Genomic DNA, 12,500 nt, shown 5'->3' on the forward strand with positions numbered 1-12,500 from the left:
TCTTCCATACATTCACTCGTCGAGAAACGGGCATTTCTCGCCAAACGAGAACAAGAGTTATACCAGCTCTTTTTGAGCGAGGACAACTCAGAAGCTTAGCGCATTCTGGAAGAAAAAAGAGCACCTACACCTATCACAAATCCTAGCCTTTGGGAAGCCTATGCACGACAGCTGTATGATGTGCCAAACCAGCCTATACCACAAATGTCACACATCCCTAGGCCTACATCATCTTATCTCTTTGATTCCCCCGATGTCACTAGGGCTCTTAAAAAGCTGCATAATGGGAGAGCAAAAGATCATGAGGATCTACGTGCGGAACATTTTGCCCACGGGCACCATGTATTGGCTCCCATTCTTGCCAATCTTTTTAACAAAGCACTCTGTGAAGGCTTCACACCCTCTTGGACTACCAACACCATTGTCCCCATCCACAAAGCAGGAGATCCCATGGACCCAGGTAACTACAGGACTATCATGATTGGTCACACAATGGCCAAAATCTATGGGGCAGTACTAGAGGACATGATGAGCTCTATGGCAGAGAGGATGGGAAACAGAGCATCAGGCCAAGCAGGCTTCAGGAGAAACTTCTCCACGCCGTACCATATCTTTACTTTACGGGCTATCATAGAGGAGGCGAGGTCCTCAAAGAGACGTGTGTATTGCTGCTTTGTGGATTTTTGCAAAGCCTTTGACTTCGTCCCTCGATCTCGTCTGATAGGACGCATGTAGGAGCTCCAATTCTCACATGAGATGATATGGGGTGTGATGGCACTATATGAGGCAGTACTCGGCCGAGTACGTGCACCCGGTGGAACCTCGGGAGATATATGTAGCACTATTCGGGTTAAGCAGGGCTGCCCACTCTCACCTACACTCTTTGGCCTATACATTGATGAGATCGAAGTATTTGTCGATAGTTTTGGATGTAGAGGTTCACCATCGGCTCAGACAGTAGTGCCCATATTGCTATATGCTGACGACATTGTCTTGATCTCAGATTCAGCCGAGACACTTAAATGCATTGGACAGATTTTGCAGGCAGAGAGACCTTACGGTCAATTTGGGCAAAACCAAGGTTATGGTCTTCAACACATCTTATGCAGTCGCCTCACGATTTTCTTTCATATACAGAGATGCCCCAGTGGAGATTGTGCAGAAGTATGTGTATCTAGGAGTCACTTTTACAGGCCCTTTGTTTTGCATGACCACAGCTGCCACTGACTGACCTGCGAGGGGGCACGCCTCCCTAGCTCATATGGAGAGAGTGTTTCCAGGCACATTTCCAAGAACCCCGCACTAAGTGCTGGCTCTTTGATAGTCTAGTACAACCAACAGCTATGTATGGTGCAGCCCTTTGGGGGCCAGGCCTAGGGAAGGATCACTGGAGAAGCATAGAGAGGCTACAGTGATGATGTTGTCACACATGATCAGGAGTAAGCCATCTGTACCACATGACATTCTACATGCAGAGTTTGAGGTGGCCCCACTAGTTACAAATGCCCTTTTTTAGGCTCTCACTTATATTCAGCATGTATACACGATTGACAGAGATCGCCTCCTGACATTCACTCCACCATCAGATCATTAGCTGATCACAGCATATCTCACTCTACACAGGACCATCTATTGATCACATGTACCAATGTTTTCATTTTACTTTTTCTTTTAGTTTTCCATGGCTTAGTATATCCATGGTACCATTGTATTATTTTTGATCTCATAGGCCCTTGGGGTCTTCCGTAGATGTTAATATAACTTTCTTTCTCTCCCTACACACTAGAGGATTGCTGCCTCTCCCGACTAGCCTTGGTGTCCTCTCAATGCAGTTGGACTAAGAGGGACATCGCCGATCATGGTGTTCCGAGACTTCCTAGTGGTTCACCCGACACACGAGGGATTCAAATGGTTATTTTTTAAGAGTTTTTAGTCCAAAAATCCCAAGCATCATTTTTTTGTCTTAATAATACAGATTTCACTGACATGCCAGCAAAAAGCCATAGCAAAACGTCTCCCCATGGCTTGACAAGATTTCATGGACACACACATCATTTTGGTCTCATAGACCCTTTGGGTATAACTCTCTCTCTCTCTCTCTCGGATTTTAACGTTCTAGATTTTTGTTATCTTTCTTTATTACTGTTTTGTACCCAGGATTATGTACCTCATGGATATGATGTAACCTTTTGGTCTCATAGGTCATTTTGGCCTTTTAAAGACGTTAATACAACTTTCTTTCTTTCTTTCTCTCTCTCGGATGTAACTCTCTCTCTTTTTTGAAGACGGTAATACAACTTTCTTTCTATCTTTCTTTTCTTTCTCTCTCTTTGGGATATAACTCTCTCTCTCTCTCTCGCATGAGGCGATGGTGACAGTTCATGAGGCCCATAGAGCAGGCAAGTGGACTATCTACAGAGAGGGTAGGGTCGTTATCACTGAGCGCCGTCCGAAATAGGGACGCGGGATCTATGAGACCAAACACTTGAGGTTTCCAGTATGGAATTGTAATGGCATGCTGTGGTCGAATCCAGGAGGCTTGAGCGAGATTCTCACAAGCAAGGGTGTCATTTTTTATACCGAGACTCATCAGAGCCCTGAGAAGAGCTTACCATACATAGCCGGGTATGAGTGGGAGTTAGCTTTCCGAGGCAAGACCTACACATCATCAGGAGTACGTGGCTCTGGAGGGGTAGCTGTCCTTTTTAGATCCCATCTTCGACAGATTCTCAACATCGTCCGGAAGGACGAAGATGCACGGTATCTTTGGGTGCGGCTATTTTGCATCACGCCACTCTCCTTACGCCGCACAGCATGGCCAGTCACCGTACTTACCATTATATGGGGATATTATGGAGTTCTCAGAGCTAGGGGGGAGTCCTCCTGCTCGAGGATTTCAACGCCAGGACGAGAAGTGAGCAAGTCCCACTACTCGATTTGGATGACCCTATCAGACTACAGGAGTTGGACATCACTGGCACAGGGCTACATAGATCATCACAGGACCGTGAGGAGCTCACGGTGAATGGGAGATATTTCTTAGAGCTGGGAGCTGCACATGGTCTCGTTATCTATAATGGGATGTCTCGATGGCCCTCTTCCGACACCCTCACCTCCTTCCCTCACTCAGGAGGTACTAGCACGGTGGACTACCTTATGGGATCTTTGGCTTTGGCACACCTTCTCCCTGACTTCTCCATCCCGCCACCCCCCTTTGAGGCTGACCATGCCTACCTCTCTTTCACTCTTACCTGCACACCACCCGCCCCTCCACCACCACCTCCCATCTCACATTACACTCAGGTCCTTTTTGATCACGAGCTTGACCTCGTTTACTCCAACCACATCTACCGCCATGGAACCTATTGTCCCCCTATCCACCCTCACATCATAGATCACCACCATACTCCACACATCTGCCACCACTTCTTTCATCTGCACACGGCGGTCTACCGCCAAGCCACCTTGCGGATCCAGCCCCAGAACTGTTGGTATGATGACGAATGTCGGGTCACACGCGCCCGTCTTAAGCATGAGGTACGGATTGGGCAATTCACGAAGCACCAAGCACAACGGATTTCTCAATGGCTCACCCAACTTAAGAAATGAGAGTTCTACGCTCGGAAAGAGGATAAGTTATACCGACTTTTCTTAGGGCCGAATTACAAAGAGGCCTGGAAGAAACTCCGAGAACACCACCCTCCCACACCTATCACCTGCCGAGACACATGGCACTCCTATGCACGCTCCCTCTATCATATCCCCCATTAACCACCCCTACCCCCACCATCAGATCCACGTCCCACCACCTCCACCTTCTTCACAAAGAGCATGGTCCTCAAGGCCATTCGTAGACTACGCAATGGGCGAGCCCAAGATCATGAGGGACTCACTACCGAGTACATCTCGCATGCCGATGATACCCTGGCACCCCTATTAGCCTACATGTTCAATAGAGCCCTTTGTTAAGGATTCCCACCCTCTTGGGCCACCAACACCATCACCCCCATCCTCAAAGCCGAAGATCCACTTGATCCTAATAAATACAGGACGATCATGATTGGCCACACATTGGCCAAACTCTATGGATCAGCGCTAGCGGCGGACCTCAGTTCATTTGCAGAGAGCTAGGGATGCAGAGCCTCAGGATAGGCTAGCTTTCAGAGTAGCTACTCTATCCTTGACCACATCTTCACCCTCCGTGCCATCATCGAGGAGGGTAGAGCACGACATCAGAGGATATAATGCTGCTTTGTGGATTTTTGCAAAGCTTTTGATACTGTACCCCGAGCCCGCCTCCTACACCGTCTACAGGAGATAGGAATCCCTCTATCAGGGCTGCCCTCTATCACCCACTCTTTTCGGCCTCTACATTGATGAGATCTCGAGCTTCATTGACGGATTAGGCGGGGCTGGCCCCACACTCGCAGGCATATTGATCCCCATACTACTTTAAGCAGATGACATCGTCCTTGTCAGACTCAGCCGAGGAGCTTCAGAGACAGTTGGATGCCTTATAGGACTTCTGCACTCAGCAAGACCTCTTTGTTAACCTTGTTAAAACCAAGGTAATGGTCTTCAATACCTCTTGCCCTTTCACATCCAGATTGAGCTTCACATATAGAGGGGATCTTGTGGAGATGGTCTCATCCTATGTCTACCTTGGTGTCACTTTCAGTGGCCCAAGCTTCACCATGCTTCCTGCCCGTAGCACATGCCAGAGTGACACGGGGATATGCAGCCTTCAGCTTGCTTGAGAGGCAGTGCTTCCATGCACATTTCCAAGAGCCCAAGACGAAGGGCTGGCTTTTTGACACCCTCGTCACACCAGCCTTGATGTATGGAGCACTCCTTGGGCGAGATTTATCCGATGAGGATTGGCAGCGAGTCGAGAGGCCCCAAGTCATGATGTTCTCCCGTATGATCCGCAGCAAACCATCAGTCCCACACCAGATTATCCAAGCAGAGTTTGTTGCAGCCCCGATGGCAGTTAATACACTCTTCCAGACAATCACATACCTCCATCGCATCAGTCACATGGATCCCCCCAGGTACCCGAGGCTTGCCCTAGAGTCCTCAAGACAGTTAGCACTTGAGTGGCACTCTGGAGTATGGTATGCACTAGTTTCCACTTGGTTCTCAATATATGGGCGTTTCCACTTGGTTCTCAATATATGGGCTCCGCATGGACACCCTACCCTCCCTTCAGTACAGTTTGGACTCCCCTTTTCTCCGACTCTCTCACGAGGATACCAACCGGGTTATCCGGTTAGATCTTCTCAGCCTCTGCACCCATTGCACATGGATCACACCTTCGGAGTTCCCCACGAAGATGCACTTCTACAGAGATCACTTCCTCACACTCATTGAGTGTGGATTCATCCAGCAACCAGGCTACTTGAGTGTTCACATGTCCCATGCCATGCAGATTGCGATTGGCTAGATACGGGTTTCATCTCACCACCTCAGAGTGGAGACAAGTAGAGCTGAGCGCATCTTTAGAGCGGGGAAGCTCATACGGAGACCCAAAGAGGAGAGGATTTGCCGATTATGCCCCACACAGGTTGAGACGGACGAGCGTTACATATGCCGTTGCCTAGTATACTATGAGATCCGCTTGAGGTTTCACTATCTATTTCATGAGGGATTCGGTCCACTCTCAATGATCATTGACTTCCAGGACCATCGTTGCCTAGGCCTCTTCCTGCTTGAGCTCCACAGACACAGGGACACCTTCTTGAGAGAGCTTCGGCCCCAACCACTCCGCCCCCTCCCTCGCCAGCCAACCATCAACAGTTCCTTCCGGACCTAGGAGGTGGTGGACATCGATATAGTGGATCTTGTGGACCCTCCACGAGCTGCTACAGACCTACCTCGCCCGAGAGGAGTTACCTTGGACCGAGCCTCCACACTCCAGCGTGCCCGATGCCCCCCTGCCCCCCCCCCCCCCCCCCCCCCGGGGCCACGATCACCTCATCAGCTCCAGATCTAGGACATGCTCCACCGCCATCGAACTACCTTTCCACATGACATAGCTGAGGGGGACCTCTCGGCCATACTCAATAGCCCCATGCTTGATATTTTGGAGAGTGGTATACCATCTACTCGGAGCTGATGCTGCTCTCATGTTTCTATGTTCTTAGTATTTCCATGATGAGTTTCAATTTATCTCCTCCCTACATTTGGATTAATCTTATTGGTCCCTCAAAACCTTAATCCAAAATTTTATGCAGATTGTGCAGAGAGGAGGTGGAGAGTGAGGAGCATTATGTATGCAGATGCAGAGCATATACAGCCATCAGAGAGAGATATCCCATTTTATTCAGAGAGCCAAATTCCCTACGCCAGATCTTTGAGACAGCAGACCAGTGCATACTGGGGAGATTCATTCTAGACATACAGCATCACAGAGAGACATCATTACAAGCTCTGACAGCTCTAGAGGGGGGACGACAGACACAGATTACTACATTTTTTCAGAGATCCACCCCACTCCCAGCCCCTACACAAAAGGGAATTACTCTCCAGAGAGCAGAGACACTCAGAGCCCGCAGGAGAGAAAGGACACCTGGCTTTCGGACACCACGCCTATACCAGAGAGAGATGACAAAGATCAGAGCTCAGTTTCACAGAGAGGGTGCGGAGCGACTAGCTCGCTTCAGAGCAGACCCAGGCATGTTCTTCAAGGAGCTGTGGACACCCCCTTCATTGATGTATACCATTTTATACCCCCAGTATGGGTACAAGATGGAGCTAGCTAGGTTGCATATCATGATTGTATACTCCATGCATATAGCTTTGCATTCTCCTAGTAGTAGAGCTCCATCCCCTTCCCCACTCATTGTACTTATTGCACACCCAGATTCAGCTTTTTAGTTCAGTACTTTTTCATTTTGTTGGGATGACAGAGGATACCCCATACAGGTACACTGATTTGTCTCATAGGCCGAGTTCGGTCTTTTGGAAGACGTTAATAAAATCTTTCTTTCTTTCTCTATACACTAGAGGATTGCTGCCTCCCCCGACTATCCTTGGTGTCCTCTCAATGCAGTTGGACTGAGAGGGACATCGCCGATCATGATGTTCCGAGACTTCCTCGTGGTTCACCTGACACACGGGATTCAGATGGGGCATCTCCCTCCCTTTCAGTAAAGCGTCACCTCCTTATCTTGGACACTCTCTCAGCAAGAGATTAATGGCCTCATCCAATTCGATCTGATAGCTCTCCACACTAGCAAGAAACGGTGGTTGTGACATAGCAGAAGCCTTCATGCCTTAATCACAGCCCCTAAGCACTCTGTAGGAACTTTAATGCAAAATGCATGAAAGAGAGATAGAGAGAAAGATATCTGCTTTGGGTGAGCTACCCTTTGCCATACCTGTGACGCGAATGTGTGAGGCCTTAGTCTTCCTCCGCTTGTCTTCTTGGAGTGTCTCATGTAAAATGTTCCTCTTCTCTTCCACTATGATGGCAGGGTGGAGGCTCGATGTTTCTTGACCACTGCTGTCCACTCCTTCTCGGCTTCCTGTTTTACTACATCAGTCCATCCCTGCACAAGTTCTTCTTTTGTTGCTACCATACTCTCTTGAATCTTTGCCTCTACATTCTTGGTAAGCTCTTCCATGTGTGCCCCCCCCCCCCCCCCTCCCCCCCTCCCCCTCCTTGATAGCGCCTTGGCATTCTCTGAGCTTGTATGTGAGACATTCCACTTGCTCTTTCAGTTGGCTTGCCTCACTGGAGAGCTTCTGAACTTGTAAGGTGTGGGCTTCCTTCATTTCTCCCAATGCTTTCTCATAGGAGTCCTCTTGGATCCCGAATATGTCCCGGATTGCCTCAAGGCCGTCTTTGAGTACTGAGCCCAGAATGGTTTCTCCATTCATGCATTCAGGGGTGTTTCCATATGACTGATAAGACCGATCAGCTGTTGGGATGGGCCATCCCATTTCCCTGACCTGCATGGCATTCTGTTCAACCAGGTGGGCACAGTTTCAGAGCCCCATTCAGAGAGAGAGAGAGGATTATGTTGCTGCCTTGGGGGCCTGACCAAGGGCGGGTGGAGGAGGCGGCGGCGGCGGCACAGCTGGGGCAGCGAAGAGAGAGGAGGCAGTGCATGTGGGAAAGGGGAGAGGAGGTGGCACAGCTGGGGCAGCGAAGAGAAAGCGGCAGAAAAGAGAGGAGGGGCAGGTGGGGCAGCAAAGAGAGAGAGACAGAAACAGATTTTATTAACATGTACTAAAGACCCAAAAGGTCTTTGAGACCAAAAGGCAGTACTGAAAGTCATAAAACATGGAAAAGAAAAACACGTGTGTAAAGAAACAGGGCCCACATACTACGCGAACCCTATGTGTACAAACAGACAAGATGAACTATCATCCTGTCCTACAACCGGATATAGACTCAATGTCTACCTCCTATGGTGGTGTCACTCTATGGCATTCGATGATGTGTCAAATCTGAAGCTGACAAGAGGAAGGCCTGGATCTTTCGAGATGCATGCATCCGGCTCTTTGGATGGCCTTGCTCTCTCTGAGGACTCCATGTGTGCACGGGGCCAGCTCGCTCCGGGCTTGGGATACATTCTCCTGATGAGATGGGTTGTCTCTCTCATTTGTCTGTCTCTTTTTTGCCATCTAGGCTGATTATCAGTCTTGACCAGCTGATGAGTGCCAAGGAAATCTGTAATAGACATCTGGGTGTCTGGGTGGTGTCCCGCCACTCTGCAAGCAGCTTCATTAGGGCTCATTAGCAAGTATAGTCCCAGGAATATCTGATCTCTTTATGATGCATCACACATGATAGAGGACCAAACCCCTCTTTGAAGAGATAGTGAAACCTCCCGCGTATCTCATAATACATTGGGCACCCAAGCAGGTAGTGCTCCTCTGTCTTTATCTCAGTCCTGCATAATCTGTTTATCCGCTCCCCTCATCATATGTCCTCTGCTCTCCGTGTCTCTATCTGAAGGTGTGTGATGAATCATGAGGACACCGTCAGATATGGCAATCCTCATAATCTGTATATCCACTCTGTTCTCTGTGCCTCTATCTGAAGGTGTGATGAGACACAACGTATCACTCCGTGTCTCATCTGAAGGTGTGATGAGAAGACACCGCGTATTTCATAATACATCGGGCACCCAAACAGGTAGTGCTCCTCTGTCTTTGTCTCCCAGTCCTACATAATCTGTATATCTCCTCCCCTCATCGTATGTCCTCTGCCCCTAAAAAAATGCTCTTTGTAAAACTAGAGCTTCCAAGAAAGCTCTGGTGGGAACTGCCATGTCCAATCTGTGTGGGGAGCCTAGGGAGATAATGTGGTTGATCTTTTGTAATGACACATCCAAAAAGAGGGGCATCCAAACTGTACCCAAAGGGGAGAAGGCAATCTATCTGAAGGCCATGTGACTCGGTCTCACAAACAGTACTGGAATACCATGATCTGCCTTACCCCTCCTGTGCCAGCTGTCCGAATGACTCAATTGTCAACCTCAGGAGAGCCAATCTCAGTTCAGTGTATACACATGGTATATGTAAGCGATGGTGGGCATGAGAACCAAAGGGGCTACCCCAAATTCAGCCAATATAAGCTCTTGCAGCAGGGAGGGCCTACTCCCGATCATGTGTGAGCGCATCACTTATAGACTCTCTATTCTCCTTCACTCACTCATCTCCCAAATCTGGTCCCCAGCACCATACATCAAAGCAAGGCGCAGCAAAGTGTCAAAGAGCCAACACTTCATGTAGTAAATTCATGGAAGTGAGCATGGAAGAACCCTCTCTCTCAGTGAACGATCTAGGGTGGCATAACCTGTTGTCAAGCGAGCCTGGGCAGCCGGTCGCATAGAGAAAATAGGGCAAGTGAAGGTAAACCCGAGGTAAACATACGATGTGATGAGCTCAACTGCATCATCCTCTGTATGAGGACTGTTTGGCTTTTTTTTCCCCCCCAACTAGCCTTAGGCCAAGAAGAAGAAAATTTGTTTTAAAGTCATCGGAAACTATCCCAAGAATCCTTGAAGGGTTATTCAACCAAAGCTGGAGAGAGAGAAAGAAGACAGTTCCATTAGCGTCTACAAAAGAATGAAGAATCTATCAGAGCAAGAGTGTTACAATATATTCATGAAGTGACTAAATCATGGGAAAACATTAAAAAACAACTACAACTGATACAATATGATGGGATCAATGTGGATCCTTGGCATCGGTGACTGCATAGAGGATCTCCACTGTCTGTAGAGGGGCACTCCTGTGTCTCTGGAGGATCTCTCAGATTTGAAGCTGTCGAGTAGAGCGTTTCCTTAGACCAGTGGATCCTGGGCATCTAGCTAAAGTAGCAATGAATCCATGAGAAAACTTAGTCATGGAAAACTGAAAATAAAACTATCTATCTATGTCCGGAAGATCTGGCTTTAAGAAAATGGAATAATTATTTTGCTTGTTATTTGCAGGGCTTCGACTCCATCATGATAGATTGTTCACACCTTCCTTTCCAAGAGAATCTAGAGTGCACAAAACACATCACAGCAGCTGCACACACAAGAAATATAGTTGTGGAAGCTGAGCTAGGCAGATTATCAGGTACAGAAGATGGCATGACAGTTGAGGAGTATGAGGAAAAACTGACTGATCCAGCCCAGGTGATTATGTACTCTGTGTTTGCCATGCTACAGGATCAATAAGTATGTATTCGTTAGTTCCAACCACACGATATGCTTGCATGCCATACCCTTGACTGAGATTTTTAAAGGCTAATGTTAGTCCTGAAGATGAGATTTTGATGTGAAAAATCTCTCCTTTTCTTTCCACAATCTATGCACTATGCAGGCAGATGAATTTTTGAAGGAGACTAAGGTGGATGCCCTCGCTGTTTGTATCGGAAATGTTCATGGAAAGTACCCACCGAGTGGTCCAAAAATAAAGCTAGATCTTCTTGAGGTAGGAGACTAACTTATAGAATTTCATCCCATATGTATGACCTTTGTTACAGACAGTTACATACACCTTTCATTCTTTTCCAGGAGCTTCAGCATGTTGCGTCGAAGTATAACATAGTCCTGGTTTTGCATGGGGCTTCAGGTCTTCCAGGTGAAGTAGTAAAGGTAAAGTACAATCTTCTATGTGCCACTCTTTTGTGCATGCACACGTGCATGTGCTGTCATCTGCTAAAATGCAATATGGTGTCATCAAGTTGAAAATGTTCACATTCAAACCTCTAGATTTTATTATGCTCAATTACATTTAAAGGTGTCCTGTATGAATATCTATTGTGGATTATGCTTTTGATCACAGGCATGCATCAAACTCGGTGTCCGGAAGTTCAATGTGAATACGGAGGTGCGGTCGGCTTACATTGCCACTCTTAAGGAAACCAAGAAGGATCTTCTTGACATCATGTGTTCTGCTGAGGAAGCAATGCAGGCTGTTGTTGCAGAAAAACTACAGTTGTTTGGTTCAGCAGGGAAAGCCTCTTGACAAATGAAAAGCATTTATGAAAAAAGGAGCAATCCAGCAAAACACAGCATTTTATTGTAAGACTTGAATGCTCAAAAGTGTAATCAAGGGAATAATTCAACGTATAAAATTAAAAATTTCCATTTTCGAGTATGCAGGAGGAATTAGCACCTTTTTTTTTAGGAATTTGATCTCTCTCTCTCTCTCTGTGTGTGGCGTGAGCCCTTGCTAGCCTTCTCGTGCTGCGCGTAGGTGGTCCTTTAAGCCTACGCAGACTTGCTGCCCGCCATACCCACATTCCCGCCTGAGAGCTGCGCCTGCTCCCTCCCGTGCGCCGCCCTGCTTAAATCGGCCTCTCTCAAATCGATGATTGTTTTATTTTTTTAAGAGAATATTCTTTTTAAGGCTCCTACATAGAAAAAAAAAATCTCTCTCAATCTACGGCTATGCCTCCATACATATTTTTAAAAAATTTACAAAGAACATTTCCATGGAATGACATTTCTATTTTCTAGTTCTGAAATTAAAATCTAGAAAAATATATGGGTTAAAGCAAAGAGAATTAACGATTAGCCAAAAAGAAAAAAATAAGGAGAGAAATAACAAGGTAGCAACTTGGAAATCCAGAAACCTAAGCTAGAGGAAAAAAAGTATTGAAGCGGTCGGAGATGCAAGAAACATCTCAAAATGTATTGATACAGACATGCAATGCTTAGCAAGTGGTGATCAGACAAAAAAGTACACTTGGCCAGGGTTTAATACATTTCCTTTTTCACTCAATGTAGTCCCCTATTTAAGTAAAGTAAAATCATATAAAGGGGGAACTCAATGGATATCTCAAACGATCCCAACCAAAACCAAAAAGTAAAGAGATCTCAACCAATGGGGGCACTATGCTGCCATAAAAGCCCTGTAGGAGTGGATGAGAAGAAAATACTATGTTGTGTTTTGTTTACATAGCTCTAGAAGATCCTTGTACATGGGACCATGTGGCCAAAAGAACATGAGTACACATCTCTTGCTTTGGTAAAACAGTTTTCCAAGAGAAC

General features: G+C 47.0%; 1 protein-coding gene across 2 annotated transcripts in view; it reads left to right on the forward strand.

The window, feature by feature from the left end:
* Positions 1-11,594, forward strand: part of LOC147627693 (ketose-bisphosphate aldolase class-II family protein) — a 78,413-nt gene extending 66,819 nt beyond the window's left edge. For both annotated transcript variants that reach the window (XM_086814626.1, XM_086814627.1), the window contains 4 exons: positions 10,449-10,637; positions 10,825-10,935; positions 11,019-11,099; positions 11,290-11,594. In XM_086814626.1, coding sequence (XP_086670752.1) covers positions 10,449-10,637; positions 10,825-10,935; positions 11,019-11,099; positions 11,290-11,472 — 564 coding nt within the window. In that variant the 3' untranslated portion in view covers positions 11,473-11,594. The remainder of the gene's footprint in view (positions 1-10,448; positions 10,638-10,824; positions 10,936-11,018; positions 11,100-11,289) is intronic.
* Positions 11,595-12,500: the final 906 nt, after the last annotated feature.

This window comes from Cibotium barometz, chromosome 20 (genome assembly GCF_041138505.1).
Source record: "Cibotium barometz isolate CiBa-2024 chromosome 20, ASM4113850v1, whole genome shotgun sequence".
Classification (NCBI taxonomy): Eukaryota; Viridiplantae; Streptophyta; class Polypodiopsida; order Cyatheales; family Cibotiaceae; genus Cibotium; species Cibotium barometz.